This window comes from Gallus gallus, chromosome 2 (genome assembly GCF_016699485.2).
Source record: "Gallus gallus isolate bGalGal1 chromosome 2, bGalGal1.mat.broiler.GRCg7b, whole genome shotgun sequence".
Lineage (NCBI taxonomy): Eukaryota > Metazoa > Chordata > Aves > Galliformes > Phasianidae > Gallus > Gallus gallus.
This window is the reverse complement of record NC_052533.1, coordinates 6,589,745-6,611,797: the sequence shown is the minus strand read 5'-3', so window position 1 is coordinate 6,611,797 and position 22,053 is coordinate 6,589,745. Positions and strand designations below refer to the sequence as shown.

Sequence of the window (22,053 nt, the reverse complement as noted above, 5' to 3'; positions counted from 1 at the left end):
CTCACTGCTGTGGGATGATAAGCAGATTGTAGTCTTTGCAGTCACAAATACTCTTTTCAACAGACACACCCATCCTCCTTACTGTGATGGCCATATCCTCTGATTATGAAGATAGCAGGGGAGGAGAATAGAGAAAGGAAGCAGGAGTTAGAACACGGTCCAATTTCACTTGCTTCTCTATCAGTAGTTAAGCAGCCTTCTACTACCATTTTCCCTCCCCAGCGCTGTGCAAGAGCTGTGTCTCAGCAGGTCAGGCCCATGTGCGTTTTGCCTTCCATGATGGGGGCACCATATGGAGATGGTGGTGCAAACCCACGGCTCTTAACAGAGATCTCCTGTTTCTCTACAAATAATATACCTCAATAAGCCATTTATTTCCACTGATGCATCCTCAAGAGAAGAGGGCTTCATTTGCTCAGAGTGATTTTGGATCATGAGTTGTTAAGCAGCCATCTGTTAGTTTTCTGCAGCCAACAGTTTCCCTGAAAAATTTAACAAACCTGAGTTTGATGCATGCACGTACCTATAGACCAACTGTAAAGGACCAGGAGCACTGCAGTCAATCATTAGTGAAGGATTCTGGAGTTTCAGCCAGTATCATGTTGGTTAATTATCTTTTCATTATGTGGTACATCCTTCTAATACTGTCATTTGGAGTGGTGAGCTCTCAGAGCAATTTGAATTTTCTTATGACCTCTTAATGTTCTTTAATAGGTTTCATTTAGTAGATTGACTAATTTTAGCAATTCATCAGCTTGCTAAGGGAGGAGAGAACCAGCATCTGAAAGTCACCAGGTTTGGTGATTTAATCTTCTTGCAGATGTATTAAAGTCCTAAAATTCTGATCCTTTCTGATAATTACATATATACCCACTGAGGCATAAAAATTAAGAAATGAAAACTCCTCAGATATGTAGGATTTGTTCTTCTCTAGATGCAGTTGTCCCCTTTACCTGCAGAATAATCTTGGCTCTCATTCTTGTTGTGAAATACAGTTTTAATCAGTATATTGAAATTTTGCTTCCTTTTTAGGTATTGGTGGATTTATGGTACGTCAAAGAAGTCGTACAGGGCAGGGGAAGACTAAGAGATCTCTCTCTAGGAAAGATTCTTCTGGATCTGTTTCTGAGCAGATGCCTGGCAGAGATGAGGGTAAGTGCAGAAATTGGCTTTTAATTTTTTGTTCGTGCATAGTAGAGTAAAAATAGTGCAACTTGCAATGTATGGTACTTTGTGGAGATGTAGTGTGAAGGAAGCAGGTTTTAGTGTTTGTTGTGATGACTTTTTTAATGAACTGAAAATACTCATTCCTACGCACATACAGTTTTGGCAGAGCCCATGATTTACAAAGAAATTGGAACAATTGCAGGCTGTTTTTAGAGCTAAACAGTGTGAACTGTAAGGGCTGTTGTTTTGTGCCAGAGCTCGAGCTTTGACCAGTAGAAGATAGGGAAAAAAAGTGTGAGAAATGAGGCAGGATGAGAGAAATTCCTTCAGACATCATCTGGATCTGGAGCTACCTTCTGGATCATGGGTTTTAATATTCACCAATGTTGCACGTTACACAAAGATGTTAGATCTCTTTTATGCATCTGTTTATGCTCTGTGAATCCTGTACTAGTGAGTTCAACGATATTTTTATTGTTGTATGAAGAAGGAATTGCCTTTGTTCATTTTAAATTGGATAGTGAGAGTTTTGTAAGATAATCTGATGGTTTTATTATGTCTAAAAAAATCAGTATTAATTTTTAATACTCTAAGATACTCTAGGTGTGTCATATTTTTCCCCCCCTTCAGTTGTCATCTTTTCCAGGGCTGAAGAATCCTACTTAGTTTGGTCTCTTCTCTCACTGTAAAAACACTCTGGTGCCTCCAGTGTTCTAATATTTAGTGGATTGGGCATCAAAGAAGTCAGGTGTTGCTCCTAGGACTTAATCTCATGCTTGCTGATTAATTATTGAATTATTTGATTAATTGATTATTTCATCCGTCTGGATTTTTGCACACTACATAGCATAGATGATATTTAGGTATCGTTGACGTGAGATGTAGGATGTATTTAGTTCAGAGTCTGTTTGCTGTTATCAGTAGAAAGAGGCAGCTGCTTCTGGAAGTTGACTGACACTATCTTAGAGGACTCCGGCCTTCGATTTGTGCTGTTATTCTTTCCTGTTTGCTGAGCTATTCAGTTTAAAACATGGTGGAGACCTATATTTACTGCAGTATGCAGTCAGTATTAAAACCTATAGATTTTTTTTCCTTTTTTGCTTTTGAAGAACTACTTTATCAAGTCAGCAAATGTTTCTGTTATCATTGTAACCCAACGTAGTGGCTGGATTTCCAGTTCAGACAAAGGGTTTGCTTTCTCTTCAGTATTAATGTTAGAGATATGTTTTCCTGCTTTGTAAATACTATGATATGCTAAATTGTTTTAGGTACTGCAGAAAAATTCTGCGTTAAAAACTTTCAATTCATACATAGGGATTTTCTCCTTTAAGTTAAAAAAAAAAAAGTGAAAAAGGTTGAAAAGTTAATTACTCATTCTCAGTAACAGTACAATGCTTACTGTTAAAAAGCAATATTCTTCAGTTAAACAGTTAAGCTTCTTGCTCAGGCACAATTGTTCGTTAAGAAAAAAATAACTCAGAAAATCCTTGTGTGTTTTAAATCATCATAGCTTGCTGAGAGCCTCCTCATCAGCCTTACAAAGCTGTTGGTACTCTTGCCGTGTCCCACCTCCTTTTGCTGCAAAAGCTCTCTCTTGAACAACGCGGAGTTCACAGTGTTGATGACCTTCAGTCTACTCACTGTTCTCTGTATATGGTACAAGAGATGACTGTAGTACGAAGTGTGGCAGATTTTACTACATGTAGTTTTTTAAATAACTTCCCAGGATCATTAACTCCTTGTAATTAGCTTTTGCAAGGGAGAAGTGGAGGACTTAAAAAGTTTAGTTCTTCCCCTAGTGTTTTCACTGATGTGTTGAATTAAAGCATTGAATGATTGATCAGCACAGTTTCTTTGTGTTCATTAGGAAAAAATGCAGTGCAGCTCTGTATTTGGTAGCTGAATAAATGTGTAATTTTTATTGAAGGACTTCTTTATAGATTCCCTTTTTTGATCTCTACGTTATTTCTACAAGCCATTTTTCAGGTTTTAAGTAGTGGTTTGTACTTCTAATTTGAGAAAGATTGGTTTATAAGCAGGAAGGCAATCAACTTGTAATTCAGCAGTGTAGATTTTGGAGATGCTTCTTCAGTAGAATTCTCTTTCAAGTAGCTGGTTGAATGGTACCTATAGTTTCTCTCAAATGTCCATGTTTTTAGGTTGGCTTAGAGACAGAAAAATTGAAGGTTTACTTACAGGTAATAAAGTATGATAAAATCATGATGTGACTACTATCACAGATGACATTTCTGACTTCTTGAACCCGGACAGATGATCAGGTTCACAGCTTTAGAAGATACCTACAGAGATATTCAGGTTAATTCAGATAACTTGGGCCCTCAAATAGATAGTAAGATTTGCTACCACTGTACCTTTTGAGAAAAAATCGGAGTATTTTGTTTATTTGTTCCTGAATGTTACTTTTACAGGCTGGACAGAACAGTTGCCTGACACTCCAGTTGAGGAGTCTACTCCAGCTTCTGAAAGTACTGAGAAAATAAAAAAACGTTACAGGAAAAAGAAGAATAAACTTGAAGAAACTTTTCCTGCCTACTTGCAGGTAAAACTTTCACTGTGCTTTGTGTGTATAAACATTAACATACAGGATCTTTGCATTTGTTGAGTCATAGGTCATTCAAACCATATTTCTTTTCTGACTACCAATTTTTTATTCAAATGGTTTTGCACTCGGAGGAATCCCAGGCATATATACAGACTGGAAGGAGCGGTCCTTGAGAGTAGCCCTGCAGAGAAGGACCTGGGAGTCCTGATGGATGAAAAACATGAGCCAGCAGTGTGCTCTTGCAGCTTGGAAAGCAAATGGTATCCTGAGCTCCATCAGAAGAGGTGTGGCCAGCAGGGACAGGGAGGTGATTGTCCATCTCTACTCTGCCCTTGTGAGGCCCTGTCTGGAGTACTGTGCTGGGGCCTGGAGCCCCTAGTACACAAGAAAGACAGAGCTGTTCGAGAGCGTCTAGAGGAGGGCCACAAAGAAGATCAGAGGGCTGGAGCACCTCCCCTACGAAGACAGGCTGAGAGAGCTGGGCTTGTTCAGCCTGGAAAAAAGAAAGCTGTGGGAGACCTCATTGCAACCTTTCAGTACCTAAAAGGAGCCTATAAGCAGGAGGGCAGCCAACTCTTTGAAAGGCTAGATAACAGCAGGACAAGGGGAAATGGTTCTATGATTCTATGAAATGGTTTTAAGTTGAGTGAGGGAAGATTTAGGTTGGGTATTGGGGGAAATTGTTGACCAAGAGAGTGGTGAGGTGCTGGCGCAGGCTGCCCAGAGAGGTTGTGAATGCCCCGTCCCTGGAGATGTTCAAGGCCAGGTTGGATGGGGCCCTGGGCAGCCTGGTCTAGTATTAAGTGTGAAAGTTGGTAGCCCTGCCTGTGGTGGGAGGGTTGGAGCTTCATGATCCTTGAGGTCCCTTCCAACCCAGGCCATTCTGTGATTGTGTGAGTTGGGTTTTCTATTAGGAATGTTCATAAGTTTGTAGAGAAAGCTGTGTATGATGTTAAATCCTCTCTGGTGTTATTTCTCATTGCATAGGCTTCTGTTTGTTCTGAGAGAGGAAAAAAGACACCTTTCTTTTCTCTCTAAGCTGACACATCTCTAAGCAGATGTCATAGCCTGATCATGACATTTACTGTAGATAGTACTTTTTCTTGATAGGTTATAGAACCTGATTTTACAGGGGAAACTTTATCTATAGCTTTGTGTTTTTATATGCTTTGCATCTCCCCACCACGATGATCCCTGCTCTATTACCCACCCACCATTTCTAATGCGATATCCCCAGAGATGAGAAGTATTATTTGTTGATCCTTATGAGTGTGGATAAATACTGGGATGTTAATATTGACTGACCAACTTAGCTGCCCTCAACTGGTTTATAAACCAGTTGCTTCATATCTTCCACGGTGAACATTATGCGGCTTGTTCTTCTCAGCCACCTTTTTCATGAAGACCTTATTGTCTTGTAGATATTTAGCAGACTTCAAACTAAATCAAGTTTGAAAGGAAAGAACTGGCAGCAGGCAGCACAGTCTCTGTAAAAATAATTTGAATTTCATAAGCATGGAAGTGAGCTGGAAAGAAAGTACTTTAGCAACATTTCCTTTCTATTAGTAAGAACTCACATTTTTTTCTTAATGCACCATCTATTCAGAATAAATATTTGCTTCCTTTTTTACTCGTGGTAAAAAACTGATACAAAAAAATCAATCTATAGCTTTAATTCTAGCCGTTGTGTCCTAAATCGAGATTTTAAAGACTACACAAAAACAGGAGACATTGTTATGTAAAAATTGACTTGTAAATTTGCTAGGCTTGTCAGGTTGCCCATGTACTCAGGTTTAGGTGAGTGGTAGCTGTTACATAGCATTTCAAACATGAAATGTATGTTTAACAGCATTCAATGTTTTGTTCCTCCATCTCTGGTTGGATGATTTTGTATTAACTGAAACCCAGCCTTTCACTGCTCTGCTGTATGTTTGTCATGAACGTTTTGTTTGGTCATGATCAAGTTGTTCAGTAGTATTCTTCAGCTGTCATTTTTGTGCGAGGAGAAATGCTTCAAGTGCTGAAAACCTCTTTGAGATACATTATGTATTGCTGCATACGTTTTTATGGTTGTAATAACACTATTGTTACAGCGTCTGTGCCATGCATGTGTGAGAAGGCTTAGAAGTTTTGCTGTATCATTTAAGGTGTGCAATTAAGGTAGTTATGTAGCTACTTTAGGTAAGTGGTAAGCAGTGCATCCACACCTTTGTAGCCTGGAAAAAGGGCTGCCATACAGGAGAGAGTGTGGAACTCAGACCAAAGTCATTGGTGTTTTCATTTTAACTTTGCTGTTTGTGTAACTTTTTCAATAGATACCTACATTGAATCGTTTTGTCCTCTTTGCAGGAAGCTTTCTTTGGCAAAGATCTACTAGATACTAGTAGACAAAACAAGATGAGCCTTGATAATTTACCTGAAGAATCACTTCCTCTCTCATGTAAAGCGAATTTGGCCACCAGTTTCCTGGATCCTTCATCTGACCCTCTTCTTAGCTCAACCTCCACTCCAGCTCAGGCGAAACTGGGACCTCAAGGTACACAAAGCTGAAGTTAGTGATAACCCGTTAGTTTGTTGTTGTTACAGCTCGAGCTCGTCTGTGATTTTCTCTCCAAGTGCAATTGTCATCTTTTTCAGCATTCTGTATGTTAACTGTCCTTGCAAAGTAATGTTTACAATGAGGTATACCCAGCTCCAGGACATTGCTTGTTTCAGAAGGAGCAGTGGATGGAGTAATTGGAACTTGATATGAATCTGGAAGTGTTTGACAGTAACATTCACATCTGTAAAATTCATGAAAATGAATTCTGACCAGGAGTACATGTACAAATGCATTGTAAGAGAATACAAAAATACTCTAATTAAAAAAGCATTTTTAGAAGTGTACTGATGATTAGTTGGATAAATATCATCCACCTTTTGTCTTATTTAAAGTTTTAGATTCTTTTAGGTTGCCAGTCTACTCTCTTTCTCCTGTCCTTTCTGAACATGAGAACCCTTTCAAGGTACAGTTTGTAGCCCCTGGGCAATCTTTTGGTTTTGCTTTCTCTTGCAAAACTTCGCTGGAGATATTATTGAGAGATCTGCAGATATCCAGAGGGTTATAAGTACTGCTGAAAGGACAGTGTCATGAAAAGGAACAATTAAAAACTTTACTTTCTTCTCCACATACTTTTTTTTCCTCCATGTCTTGTAGTGTATGCTCTGTGCTAGAGGTGTCTTACCATTCTGTATTTTTTTTAACTGCTACTGTAAAGAAACCTTCTTTACATGGGTTAATTTGTCACACTTGTTCCAGTTCATCCTCACGTCTTTTTCCATCTCAAGTTTCCAACGCCCAGCAGTCTTTTGCAGAGACATCATTTGTTTATGATTGTTACATAGCAAAAATCTCCTAAAAGAAAAACAAAAGGTTATATTATAATTAAACATTGATTGTTATATGCTGGAAATTGTGAGTAATAGAGAATACAAAGGTTAAATTTCCCTTAAGGGGAAGCTACTGAAAAAGAAGTGTTTCAAAGTCTGTATTTCATTGGTTCCAACTCTGCAAAAAATGTATTTACATAGGCATTCTTTCACTTCAGCATCCTTTGAAGAAGCACAGATTCAGAAGTCTTTGTCAGCATATCAAACTGCATGATTAAAGTTATTAATGTTCATGTAGTATGAAGTGTTGGAACTGTACAAACTTGATGCTTATGTAATGTTATATTTTTCCAAGAAAAAGGAAATTGAAAAGGGAGAAGAATTTTTTAAAACATGTTCTTTATGAATAAGCAAAGTTGTAAAAATTCATAATTTCATCTTATTTTTATATAGAAAGAAATTACAAGGATGTGGTTATTAGAAAATAAATAACAAGCACTGAAGTGGATAACTTACTGTCTTTCCCATTTTATATGAGAGGCTCTAAGGACAGTATTTTCCTGCCATAAGAACATTCTCAGCAATGTTATCTCCAGTGTTAGGATTTCAGGCCAAAGCTGTGTACAGACAAAGCTGTTTGTTGCAGTTGGAGAGCCAGTGGGTAAAGTCATCAGCCAGTATTGATCGGTTCCAGTGCAATTTTTCTTAACATTTCTGCTGTGACTACGTGGGAGACAGTCATTTCCACAACAGGATCCATGTGTCTGAGAGAGACAGATGCAGTTTGAGTGGTGGAGACCCTCATAAATTTGCTAATTATTGAGCTAGCAACAGTCGCATTGTCCCTTCTGGCTAGCATTGCAGAGGAGCTGGTGGTGAGAGCAGTAAAAGAGCACCTGTGCTATTTTCATCAGTTTGACACAGACCTGCTTTGTTCACTACACCGGGAGGTGGTAGGAGCATGTTGTTAACTGTGTTATTTTCCTACAGTGCTGTTTGTCACAATGATTGCTAACTCGGTGAGAGTCCATGCTTAACTGGATAGGTCTTTCCCACAAGGAAGTTGTTCTTCTCTGGGAAACTCCAATTGATTGAACCCAGCAATAAGGGTTAGATAAAGTTCATCTTCCAAAGAGCTCTCAAGCATCTGAAGGAGAAGTTACTGGATCTGCTTTGCTTTTCAGCATGTATACAGGGCTGCTAGGGAGTTAGGAGTGATGTGTTCAGCTTCCTAATGAATTTACAGTGTATTTCAATGACAATCTGTGACTCTTTATTCTTAGAGCTTCATTAAGGGTAGCCAAAGGTTTTTCCAGTAGTGATGGCAGTTGGCAGAGCCAGCCAGAAGAGCGTGGAGTCTTTTCTTCACTGCTTTACTAGTTACTGGTTACTGCATTTGAAGCTCTGATTTTTGTCTGGCAGAGAGGCCGCTATTTGTATTTTCAGTTATAAGACTCATCTCTCCCATAACATGAATGGCACGCCACTGTGGTGTATTTTACATGGTACCAAGGCTTAAATTCATTTAAAAGAGAGTGCTGGAGCAGAGTTGCAGAGGCTTACTTGCTGGAAGCACCAGATCTCCAGAGTGCCTGGCTCGTTGGTAAAGATGAAGGTGGTGATCTGTACATTCTGAGTGCTCTGGGGACTCCCTGTTTCACTCTTGGGATTCTTTACCTGGCCGTGTCTCAACTAAAAAAAGTAAAAAAGTCTCTTGGCAAGATGTATTCTATGAAGGTTCTGGAAGTAAGAAAGAATGCTAAAGGAGTTCTTCCTGGACAAAAAGAGAGGAGTCTGCGCAACTGATTCCAGTGCTGCTGGGATGTTTTGTAACTACATAGAGTTTAATTAAACACATTAGGGTAGCTGCAGCCATGGGAGAGGCATTTTTATTCTTCTAAAACTTAAAGTAAATACACTGAGGTGTCAGGATCATGAGATTAGCAGTAGCACAGTGCTCTGTTAGAGATCCTGCATTACAAGCAACTTATTCTCCTTTTAGCCTTGTCTTAGTTTACATCTCAATTCTGAAGAGTCAAATTAATGAGCAGTATTGAGCTATTTATTTGGCACCAGATGTCAACCAGCTATTGATTGTAATCTGAAGCGGCTGACTTAAGGGATTTAGTTATTTCCAAGATAATTAGCACTTGCTGAATTAAAACTGGCAAAAAAGGAAAAAAAAATGTTTTAGTTGAGATGTATAGTGTGAGACTTATGGATCATGGAGTCTAGCCTCCTCTATCACTGGCCCTCAGTATAAAAATACTGAGTCTCAACCAGCTCCATCGTGATAGCAGTTAGCTTTTTTACAACCTACTAAACTCATTGGAAGGCCATTACAGAATGTGATTGCCTTAATAGTTAGAAGCCTTTTAACTTAAAGCCTGAATTTATTCAGTCAGTTTGTAACAATGGATGGTAAACACTTCAGTTACGTTTTTTTCACCTTAGTCCCTTCTGGCTATTTACTTGGTGTATTTATATTCAAATTAGAAGTTGAATTATTAGGAACAGTTCTCAAGCTGTGGAGAAAAACACCATAGCATCCCATACTGCAGAAGAACTGAAGGCTACTGACACTGTCTTGGTGCTTCCTTCATAAAGGCTTTTTTCTCTTTAGTATTAATTTGTCTTCAGCCAGGAGTTCAGTTAAAAGACAGATAAAGTCAATCCTTTGCCTACCAGCCAAGTGAAGATATTAACTGTGTGTACTTGTTGGTAGTTACCAACCTGCATGATGGAGTTGGACTAAGCACAATTGAATTCAGAAGACCAGAAGGAAAACTCATCAAAAAGAACCTCAAACTAGCTAGCCCAGAAGGCCAACTGTGTTCTGGGCTGCATTTATAAAAAAAAAAAAAAGGGTGGCCAACAGGGAGAGGGAGCTGATTGTCCCCCTATACTTGGCTCATGTGAAGCCCCATCAGGAGTACTGCGTCCAGACCTGGGGCGCTCAGCACAAGAAAGATACAGAGCTCTTGAAATGAGGGCCACTACCATGATCAGAGGCCTGGAGCACCTCTTCTATGAGGAAAGGTTGAGGGAACTGGGCTTGTTTAGCTTGGAGAAGAGAAGGCTCCGGGGAGACCTCATTGCAGCCTTCCAGTACTTGAAGGGAGCGTATAAACAGGAGGGAGAATGACTGCTTACATGGGTTGATAGTGGTAGGACAAGGGGGAATGGTCTTAAACTGAGATGAGAGATTTAGGTTAGATATTAGGAAGTTTTTCACTCAGAGGGTGGTGATGCACTGGAACATGTATCCCAAGGAGGTTGTGGATGCCCCATCCCTGGAGGGATTCAAGGCCAGGCTGGATGTGGCTCTGGGCAGCCTGGTCTGGTGGTTGGCAACTCTGCCTACGGCAGGGGGGTGGAAACTAGATGATCATTGTGGTCCTTTTCAACCCAGGCCATTCTATGGTTCTGTGATCTCTGTTCTCTTGCTGTGAGCTGTCTCCTTTACAAAACACTTCTGTTGACTCTTGCCTTCATAGGCTTTTGTATCTTAGATGTTGAGTTCTCATTTGATCTCGTGGTGCTTTTTTTTTCCCATAAAACCATCCAGTCTACCTCCCATGTGTCTGATTCACATTATCACTTATGCTACACTCAGAAATACTGAAGAATTTAGGCTTCTGAACGTGGCTACAGTACTAACAAGTGAGACTTGTCTCTCACTTCAGAGCAACCTGCAGAGTGTGGCAGACTAGAAGGGCCTTCATAGCCTGGTAAATCTGTGTTTGAATTTAGAGCTCAAGCTATCACTTGTGTCCAGAGTCACACTTAAACATCAAATTGCCACAATTGGTTGATTTTATTTTGTTTCTTTTACAGGTAGCACCGATGACCCCTTAGCTGATCTTTCTGAAGTCTTAAATACTGATGATGATATTCTTGGGATCCTTTCTGATGATTTGGTAAAGTCTGGAGATCATTCGGGTATGTAGGTTTATGAGGTCACTCTGGTATTTCCTTTCTATTTCTTCTCTACGTTATAGATGTGGTTGTTGTTTTATACCTATGGGTTATGCTCTAGGTTATTTCAGATAGTTTTCATATTTTTAAAAACACCTTGGTTTGAGATGATTTTGTGGCCTTCTACCACAAAAAAAAAAAAAGCCAACAAAAAACCATACAGCCTCTTCAACATTTTGTTTTACCTGTCTCTTTGCTTTGCTGCTTAAGAGAGAATAAAAAATAGCTGCTGTTGTCTGTCATACCTGCGTAGCTTTTTCAGCATGAAGCTTTTTCTTTACTTTTTGTTTTGTTTTCATGTTATAATCATCCATTTTATCTGGTTTGGGTCCTGTAGGTCTTGATTTATGCACTTTCCAGGTTGAGAACTCACCCTCCCCATTTGGTAAGAAACTAAACAATGGATGATCCATGGTTAGAAGTAGTCACCTTTTCTTAGTGGTTTTAGCTGAAAGAACTGCATGTGTAGAAACTAGCGTTCCTTTACTGTGTCACTAATTCATGCTTCCATTTTCCACTCTTTCTGTATTGTTTGAGTCTAATGTGACCTCTGCACGCTGCATTTAGTAAAGTACTGCATAAAATTTTGCTGCCAGTATTTGGAAACCTTCCTGAGTTTTTATTTTTCATGATACAAAAGCCATGTGTTTTCTTGCTGTCACTGGATAATATTACTTACAGTAGTAGTGTATTGTTTTTATCATGGTGGTATCTTTAGTAAATTACAAGCGTTTTAACAATGTGAATATATTAAAGCATGAATAAAGTAGTCAGATTGGTATCTTCTATCCACTGGATATCTTTTTTTCTACTGGATGATGGTTCATCAGTTTTTGTAATACACCCTTCAGCAATAAGTAGAACGGCATGTTTCATTATTTTAAATGTATTTTTATTTTGTGTTTAATACAGAAATATGTTTTAAATACTGAAGTGTTTAGTTTTATTTTCAAAAGTGTTTCTCTTTTGAGAGTTAATATTGGCACGTAAAGGATGCTATGAAATTTATATAGGAAGTCAGGTTTTGTCACAAATCACTGATTGTAACCTAGAATATTCAGTAGTTGTTCTTGAAATGGAAACTACTGTGAAGAGTTTGATACTGAGTACACTTAAAGAACACTTCAGTAGATAATTTAGTGTAATACATAAGAATGCTTGGGAGTGAGGCTTGAGGTCCACAATAAAACATACTGACTGCTAGTGTGGTTGTTTTTAGAATGTGAAAAATAATCGCAGTGGAACTGTTTACTGAGGATTGTATGCTTCAAAACATGCTGTACCTGGACTCAGTTGTCTTATTTCAACAAAATGTTCCTATTCTTCCAGTTGCATTCCATTCAATTAACATTCCTCAAACAATACAGTAAACTGGAAGTGTATAGTTGGGGGTATTTGTTTACTTTTCTCTAATGAATATTTCCTTTTTCCTTACCTTTCAAGTTTTAAGGAAGTCTTCATTTAGTTGATAGCTCACATCTAGGGAAAAGATGTTTTATGCCTTTTATTCTATATCAGTAGATTTTAGTATGTCTAACTTTACATTCTTTCCTCCTTAGCTGGATTGGATATTGGTCCCATCTCTGATGATCCTTCTTCTCTGCCTCAGCCAAATGTCAACCCAACTTCACGGCCACTGAGTGAAGAACAATTGGATGGAATCCTCAGTCCAGAACTAGACAAAATGGTCACAGATGGTAACTTTTTGTTGTTCTTGATCTAGTCTTCTTGAAAACGCTTCCTGTTGTTGAACTCGCATTGTTACCCATGTATTGCTACCTTCTTGCTTGCAGAATTAATTTTATTGCATTTTTTTATGATTACTCATCCCATATTTTTAATTTGCACAGGTGCTATTCTTGGCAAATTGTACAAAATCCCAGGTATGTACTCCACATCTGTGCTGTCTTCTACAAGATGCAGTTTATAAGCAATGCCAGCCAACTCATGCACAGTGTTTTTGCAGAGCTGGGAGGAAAAGATGTCGAAGATCTGTTCACTGCTGTTCTAAGTCCAGCAACCACACAGACAGCTCCTTTGCCACAGCCTCCACCTCCACCACAGCTTATGTCTTTGCACAGTCAGGGTATGTTCATTTGTTACTTCTGAAAACAGCAGCTTAGTCAGGAGAGTTGTGCATCTATTAAATACTGATATGAAAGTAGGGCATGCCTTACTTCCTGCCATTCTTAACTCATGGAAACTGATGTTGATAATCTATGGAATATTTTTCTAAAACTGCTCGAAAGGCAGCATGTGGCTCGTGCAGGTAAATGTTGCTAACTTAAAGGGACAGTTATTTTAGATTTGTGTGATATGTTGGAGCTTTTATTTTAGCTGACACTTTCATATTCTTGAAATTGTCTGCAGTAAAGCATGTGTTCTCTTCTGCGTTTGCTCTTTCATTACTTTTGAGTACCTCCTCAAGGGTAATGAGAAAGTCTGTGTGACAGTGATTTGGTGATTCTTAATTTCCTTTAGGGAGTCTTAATTTTGCTTAAGAATTCGGTTTAGCATGCTAACTATTCCTATCCAAACAATAAAGAGGAGGCTAAGAAGTTCTGAAATAGATCATTTATTCTCTTTCTTACTATTAAAACTACTATGAATTGATACAGCATATTGCTACTTTTATATTGTAAGCATGAGGCAGACTGATTTGACTTGTTACCAGTAGAGCAGGTTTTTAGCAGTATGTATGAGCATAATTAGATGCACTCTTTCTCATCAGACATCACCATTAGTGGGTTTTCCTTGAGCTCATGTAAGGAGTGCCCATTCTGTAATACTGGTACTACAAAAAGTGGTATGCAAATTGATTTCACCTGCAAATTAATCATAAGAAGAAAAATGATTGGTTTCCTAGTTGGTTGTATTTCCATAACAAGGAAAGACTTCAAAAATTATTGGAAAGGAGACAGAAGCAAATAATGAGGTGATTTAAAGCAAAAGATAATGTAGGTATCAATACTGGTTTCCCAGTTGTTTGGGTACTTGGAGATAACTTCAGCATTTGAACTTTCTCCCTATGGGAATTACCACAATTACAAAGTTATAGATTTATAACTTGTTCAGTTACTGTGTAATGATCTATGTGTTACAGTAATGGGAAAGCTTGTATCAAGTCTCAGCAATTTCAAATAAAATTAACACTCATATCAGTCTTCTCTATGTCTATATGACATATCAGCCTCCTGCATGAATTAGAGGCCTGGCTCCTCCTTGCTTGCCAGATCTTTTGCAGTTACAGTATGCAGTGACATAGCATATTCTCTTAAATGCTGTCTGAGTTACTTTCATCCCAACTAAACTTTTCTGTGTAGTTTATGTCACCTGTAAATAAGAAGATAATGACCTCAGGAATGGGAGAACGTTTCAGTTACTCTACAAATATATTGATTTCTGAGTTGCTTTTGTGCTTTTAGGAAAATATTCAGAACACAGTTATGATTGCATTTAAGTGACAGGGACTCATAGGTCAGTGTTAATTCCGTGTAGGAACATCTGCAAAGACCATCTGCTGGAATAAATCTGCCTGTGCCACATTTGCTTAATGTTTTGATCAAATAAATAAAATATTCTGCCCTCATGTCACTAGGTTGGACATGCAATTACAGTCATGATGTTCATTTGACTAGGTTTATCTGTTTCATCAGTTACAAATTCCAGAGTTAATAAATGAAGCTTACTTTGGTTTGCTGTTGTCTCAGAAGAGAAGGTGCTTAATTCAGGTGGTTAATCTTAACTCTGTAAAGACTGAAAGCAACTTGGTCCATGCATGATACTTGGCAGCAGCATGGATTTTTCTCCTCTTTGTTGCAGGCACTGCATCTGGGTATAACAGCAGCAAACATACAGGCCTCTAGCCTTTAGGAATATACATCAATATAAAGTGTGATATGGTACTGCAGTGCAGGCTAATGCAATAGCTTTGGAAATCCCATTAAAACAAAACAAAAACCTTAATTTTTCTGACAAAAATAGGGATGTGATCTGGTAGAAAAGAACACATGCTTCTTGAGACATGCCTTCTTCACTAAATATTTTGTCCTCTACTTTAGAAAGCATTCACACTTCAGAATAATAATTTAAAATTCTCATTCTAGGAGAGAGTGCATTTCCAAGAGTGCCACTTATGAATGGTCTGATTGGCCCTAACCCTCATCTCCCTCATACAGCTCTGACTCCTGGAGGTGGCCTGGGCACTTTCTCTCCCATAACACAACCACCATATACTGATACCAGGTACGTTAAAATGGGAAGTCAAAAACAGCCATAGCTTAGCACGTATCACTTGGATAATGGTGGTGTAATTAGTACTGTGATACTGTTAGCATTTAACTAAGTGGTTATTGACAGCTACTACAAAAACTATGTTTTTACAGTCTGCTGGCTAATAAGATAGCAAATAGAATAAGTACTGTGCTGATTGTTTTTGTATATTGAAAGAATTCTATTTGCAAAATAAAACTCCTTTCTGATTTGTCAGGGATAAGAATCCAGCATTCAATCCAATGGTAAGTGATCCAAACAGCTCATGGGCACCATCTGCTCCACCTTTGGAAGGTGAAGGTGATACGATGTCCAATGCTCAAAGAAGTACTCTTAAGTGGGAAAAAGAAGAAGCATTGGGTGAAATGGCGACGGTAGCACCTGTTCTCTATACAAATATTAACTTCCCTAATCTAAAGGAAGAATTTCCAGGTGAGTGAGTTAGAAAATAAAGTCAAATAGTATGTGGAAATTTATACATCTTTACTTGAAATAGTATGACATAAACTTGTTAATGCCTTGCATATTAACTTCTTTTTTTTTAATTGCAGACTGGGCTACAAGAGTGAAGCAGATTGCTAAACTGTGGAGGAAAGCAAGCTCGCAGGAGAGAGCTCCATATGTGGTAAGAAAAACCACCTCCAGTATTTGCATACTTTCAGCAAAAGTGTATTTCATCTGTGGGATTTTCATTTGTTTTTCTTAATAAGTTTAGGGTTCATGGAAGTTCACTTGCCTTTCAGCCTTGAAATAAACTACAGTAGTATGGTGCAAGATAAAGGCATTAAACGAGATGAGAATGTTTGTTCTCACTACCTCTGCTACATTTGATTCATGCCTCAAGCCCTCCTTGCCCTTGTCTTTTTTCGCACAGGACCTCACCAGTTTCTTCATAAGGATAATAAAAAATTATTATGTGACCTTTCTCTTGTTTATCTTCTTCTCTCAATAGTGTTTTCGTTTTGGCCCTATTTGAGTTGGTCAGGTCTTTCACATGTTCAACTACCAATTCCAAAGGTAGCAAAGCTTCATATCTCTACTTTGCTCATTTTCTTTTATTCCTCTGCTCTTGCCTTACTGTTCCCCTCTCTCATCTATCTCTGGAATGGAAACTTTTGATACCTTCTGTGTTGTGGAGAGACAAGCGACTCTTGTTTCACCAAAAGCATTCACTTTCTTCACATTTGGGCCAAGCAGTCTCAGATACTTACAGCAGCTGTCTGGAGTACATGAATGCTGATTCTGTAGAACTGAGTTGGTGACCCTTGTACTCTATTGGCACCTCTTGTTAAAGCCTCTCTTCATCCAAACTTCAGAACCTGTCTTAGTTTCACTGTTCTTGACCTGGACAACTGTTGTTGGTAAACTTGCTTTCCTTTAATATGCTGTTAATCTCCATCCTGTCCTGGTTCTTTTCTTTCTTCCATCACAACAGCAACTGGATGATTGTTCTTTGATTTTCACTGTGTAAATTTCTGCAGATTTTGCAGGAATGTTTCCAGTCTTTTTCTTTCCCCATGCCCAAAGTTATTCCGACATGGTCTCGTTAATAAATAAATCTGATCCCCATGTATGTTTGTATGTTGATGGCACACGGATTAGCAATACCAACATGGTGTCTTCCAGTCCAAATTAAAGAACAAACAAAAACAAACTCGCTAACAGCTTGTAAGGGATAAGTTATTACCCCAAAGTCAGTGTGAGAAATGCATACCCAGACCATGGGTCTTGATCTTTCTGAAACCCTTGAAACAGACCCTCTCTATCTGTATCATTCAATTATTGTATTTATTTTACTTTTTATTCAGACCTGTAACTTCAGCAACTTTGGACCTCTGTATCATTTTATGTATTCAATCTTGAAAATTCTCTCCATATAGCGTTTACAAGAAACTACTGACATCAATGGGTAGGCTTTTATCCAGGCAATTATCAGTTTACCATTATTGCTATTACTGAATGCTCCTTCTTCATTGCTCTGAAAAAATGCAGTCCTATTCTCCTCATGGACACCCAAGAAGTAGATGCAAAAATTATTTCCTCTGTCTGCAGAAAGGGAACATGCGGTTGCACAGACGTGTGTGTGAGTATTTGCATAGTGCAGAGTAGTTGCTTCCTCACAGACATTACAGTTCATGTACTCTTACACTGCAGCTGTTTCTGGTGTGTGTAGCATTGTGTGCACCAGAAGCTGCTTGAGTGCCTGAATGGAGGAACTTTCAGCTGGGGGAGGGATGGAGGCTACCTTAGAAATAAAACTGAGTAATGTGTTATTACATTTTCACTGTAGGCTTTTTACTTTCCTTACTTGCATAATCTTGACACTTAGAGAGGAAATGACACGAATATTACTGCTGCACTGTTGCTCTCATCTGTGTTACCGCTTCTTGTTTCTTTGGAGGGGAAGAGTTTAAGCCTTTTTTTTACCAGGCAGCCACCACTTGAAAACTGAAGGAAAAAAAAAAAAAGGTTAAAAAAAAAAAAGGTAGAAAAGATCTGAAAATTTGATTCAGCAAAGGAGTCACATCCTAGATTGGCGGTAAAAACAGACCCTTTGAAACTTCCATTAGATGTTTTAAAGTGTCAGGATAGCTGTGAAATGCCTCATTGAAGAGGAATTGCTGTTCTTTCATCCAATTTTTCCTGATGCACAAGCCCATATCCTATGTTTATACTACTGACTTAACACAGATTGAGATCTATAGAGTCTGTTTAATGGAGTAGACTGAATTTTTCTTGTCACTGAAGTTCTTCACATTATTGGTCTTTATTGATCCAAACATCATCAGCTGTACTCACATCTTCGGGTTTCAGACCACCACAGTGTGCGATTTGAAGGGTGCACTGGTGAGATTTGTGCATTTTTGGCACGGCACAGCACAGTACAGTACTTGAACAGAGACTCGTAGAAAACCTCTACTGCTAATAACTCCTCAGTTCTCTCTCTGTGTGTTAGTTTAAATGTAAGATTTCTAAAGATAATGGAGTATTTTCAGTTTGGAGTTCTATAATAATAATAATGTAGTAATAATAATAGGGTAGTTTTCACAAGCATGTGTGTATTTAAAAAAAAAAAAGTTTTACAAGTAATTTCATTTTAGGTTTTGTAGGAATAACAGCTGCGGTTTTCACACTTAGCAAAAGAAAATGAGACTACCTACATATGTCTTTTTTCTCTTTTTTTTCAGCAAAAAGCCAGAGATAATAGAGCTGCTTTGCGCATCAATAAAGTACAGATGTCAAATGACTCCATGAAAAGGCAACAGCAACAGGATAGCATTGATCCCAGCTCACGTATTGACTCCGACCTCTTTAAAGATCCATTAAAACAGAGGGAATCGGAACATGAGCAGGAGTGGAAATTCAGACAGGTGTGTTCCATTTAGAGCTTTTTGTCATTTTTCTTCCTGCCTTTTATTGCATTGCATTGTTGGAATCTTGTTTTAATAAAATCAATTTTTATCTTTCTTTGTAGAAGAGTATAAATTCAGGTGTTGTGGAAGAAAATAGGTGTTATCAGAAGGGAAGCTGCTTGTAAATGCTGGAAAATTTTGTTGGAAAGCATTGACTCTTAAATCTTAACCTATTGTGGAAATATGTTATTCTTCCTTTGTATGGCTAGCTGGTGCAGTAGTTTGTTTTTATATACCCTGTATAGCAGTAACCTTGTGCAGCTTGCTGCTTCAAGTTAGGCTGCTTGTCTCTTGGAACCCATTTACCTCCATCAGTACTGCATCTGTTGGTACTCATCTTTGGAGTATAAGGTTGGAAAGCTGTGCTGCTCTTTAGGCAACCTGGGAAATTTTCTTCCCAGGCAATCAAGGTGCTTGTCAAGGTAATTGAACTTAACAAACAGCTATGCTCTCTGCTCCCGTTGCATTTACAATTTACAGTTATTCATAATTGATCTTTAGTGTATTCAGAAGTTTTAATTCCTGATTCATTTTACTCATCAAAGATTTTGTGTGTGTGCGTGTGTAAAAGTATAACCCTTTTCCTTATGATTTTTAAACAGCAAATGCGTCAAAAAAGTAAGCAGCAAGCCAAAATAGAAGCCACGCAGAAGCTTGAACAAGTGAAAAATGAGCAGCAGCAACAGCAGCAGCAGCAGCAACAGCAGCAGTTTGGGTCACAACAGCTTCTGAACCAGTCTGGCTCAGATACGCCCAGCAGTGGGATCCAGAGTCCCCTCACACCTCAGGCTGGCAGTGGCAGTATGTCTCCTGCACAGCAAACATTCCATAAGGATCTATTTGCAAAGCAGCAGCTACCTGCTACACCTACTTCAGCATCCTCAGATGATGTGTTCCTCAAACCACAAGCCCCACCCCCTACTCCAACCCGAATCCCAGTACATGATTCACTGTCTCAGTCTCAGACTCCTCAAACATCATCACAACAGATGTTTTCTCCAGGTTCCACAAACACAAGACCACCTTCCCCAATGGATCCATATGCTAAAATGGTAGGAACACCTAGACCAGCACCTACTAATCAAAACTTTGTTAGAAGAGGTAGCATTGCACCGTTAGATACCTGTGCACCACAGTCATCTATATCCAGGCCCGTTCAGGTAACTGAACCATCAGGAAGCAGGCCTTCACCAGTCAGGGATTCATGTTCTTCATCTCCAAGTAGCAGTGATCCCTATGCAAAGCCACCAGACACACCCAGGCCTGTTATGACCTCAGATCAGTTCTCCAAACCATTGGGGGTCCCAAGATCACCCATGGTTATGGATCAGTCAGGGAAGGTTCCATTAGCAGCTGGAAGCAGTGATCCGTTCACAAAGCCAGCTCCTAGAACTGATGCATTTCAGAGACAGAGAGTAACTTCTGCTGATGCATATGCACGGCCACCATTGACTCCTACTCCTGCTCCTGTTGATGGGAGCCCTGGACACTTTAAAACTCCCATGCGCCCACCTCAGTCCCCACAAGATCCCTATGCATCAATGCCAGCTACACCAAGGCGCGTTGCTGTTGATCCATATGAAAGGCCTGCACTGACACCGAGGCCGGTGGATAACTTTTCCCATAATCAGCCTAATGATCCATACAGCCAGCCTCCCCTTACTCCCCATCCAGCAATAAAGGAATCTTTTGCCCATCCACCCCGGATCGTGCGGCAACAGAGTGAGTCTTTCCCTCAGTCTGGACCCATTTCAAGGCCAGCTTCTCAGGACCCTTATTCCCAGCCTCCAGGTACTCCTCGGCCAGTTGCTGATCCTTATGCCCAACCTCCAGGAACTCCTCGGCCCGCCGCAGTTGATCCGTATATGCAGCAACCACCCACACCAAGACCTGCACAGCCAGCAGATTTGTTTGCTCAGTCTCCAACAAATCAGAGACATTCTGATCCATACGCTCAACCTCCTGGAACACCAAGGCCAGTTCTGAATGATCCTTATTCTCAGCAACCAGCAACTCCAAGGCCAGGAATACCAGAGAGTTTTAACAGACCTGCAATGACAAGACCGGGACTAATACCAAATAGAGATCCTTTCCTGCAGACATCACAGAACAGGTTGCAGGGCACTTTTGTCAGGCCATCAGACCCATGTTCTCAAACTCCCAGACCAGCAGGACCTGCAATAACAGATTCATTTAACCATGGTCCTTCTGCTCCGGCACGCGATCTTTATGATCAACCACCGATGACTCCAAGACCTCAGCCAGAATCTTTTGGAACTGGTCAGCTAGCCCATGATGCTGCTGAGCAGTCACGGCCTGGAGCTGAGGGCAACTTCAGTGCGTCTGCAAATTCTACAATGAGTTCTCAAGGACAGCAGTTCCCCAAAGTTTCACAAGGTCCTGGCCCAGCACCCACTACAGGAGTAACGGATACACAGAATACCATGAATATGTCTCAAGCAGACACTGAGAAATTACGTCAGGTGAGAGTAATACTTAACATTAATGGCATCCAAATTTCAGTATTAATATTTCCCACTTTTTTGTTAAATATTTGAAGGGTTGGGTTTTTTTTTTTTTTTACATTAAACATAGATGTGTAATGAGAATTCTCTGTTCACGTTTTATGTTCATTTGGTTCTCTGGATAATGCGTATGTGAAATATAAAAGATACAAAATACATTATCTGCAAAGTCCAGCACAATGATTTTTGTTTTCTTTTTTTTTTTTAAACAGAGACAGAAATTACGTGAAATTATTCTGCAACAACAGCAGCAAAAGAAGAATGCAGTTCGTCAGGAAAAAGCCTTACAGGATCCAGCAGCTCCTCCCCATGCAACTCCTCTCCAGCACTGGCAGCAAGACAACTTAAATCAGATTTTTAACCGCCCTCCTCCTCCATATCCTGGGAATATTAGATCCTCTGTTGTCCCTCCAGGTGGGCCAAGGTTCACAGTATACTCAAAGGATCAACGTGGGCCATTTCCTGGTGATGGGCAGTTCAATAGACCCCAGTTTCCAGGAGATATGAGCACCATGGGGATGAGACCTCATGGTCTTAGGTAAGCTGTTCAGTCTTGTATAACCAGGCTACTAAAGTCATAGTTTTAAAATTTACAGAAATGATTGGATGCAGGGCTTGGGTTTTTTGGAGACAAAAAATTATCTGAATGGTCTGCAGTAGTTGGTGATTTTACTGAGGTTATGTATAGTAAGCTTTAAGTATCTGTAACATAAGAATGTGTGTTTTATAATTAGTAACAGTGCTCTGTGCTGTATTTTATGGGGAA

General features: G+C 39.4%; 1 protein-coding gene across 23 annotated transcripts in view; it reads left to right on the top strand.

Annotated features, from left to right (window-relative positions):
- The window catches only part of KMT2C (lysine methyltransferase 2C), a 186,815-nt gene that overhangs the window by 136,512 nt on the left and 28,250 nt on the right, over nt 1-22,053 (top strand). For 21 of the 23 annotated variants that reach the window (XM_046930816.1, XM_046930760.1, XM_046930794.1 and 18 more), the window contains 14 exons: nt 1,033-1,152; nt 3,597-3,727; nt 6,080-6,266; nt 10,937-11,041; nt 11,415-11,462; nt 12,637-12,774; nt 12,928-12,960; nt 13,044-13,163; nt 15,184-15,322; nt 15,567-15,781; nt 15,901-15,974; nt 18,538-18,720; nt 19,365-21,245; nt 21,500-21,825. In XM_046930816.1, coding sequence (XP_046786772.1) covers nt 1,033-1,152; nt 3,597-3,727; nt 6,080-6,266; nt 10,937-11,041; nt 11,415-11,462; nt 12,637-12,774; nt 12,928-12,960; nt 13,044-13,163; nt 15,184-15,322; nt 15,567-15,781; nt 15,901-15,974; nt 18,538-18,720; nt 19,365-21,245; nt 21,500-21,825 — 3,700 coding nt within the window. The remainder of the gene's footprint in view (nt 1-1,032; nt 1,153-3,596; nt 3,728-6,079; nt 6,267-10,936; nt 11,042-11,414; nt 11,463-12,636; nt 12,775-12,927; nt 12,961-13,043; nt 13,164-15,183; nt 15,323-15,566; nt 15,782-15,900; nt 15,975-18,537; nt 18,721-19,364; nt 21,246-21,499; nt 21,826-22,053) is intronic. The other 2 variants (XM_046930826.1, XM_046930735.1) reach the window with 1 other exon arrangement.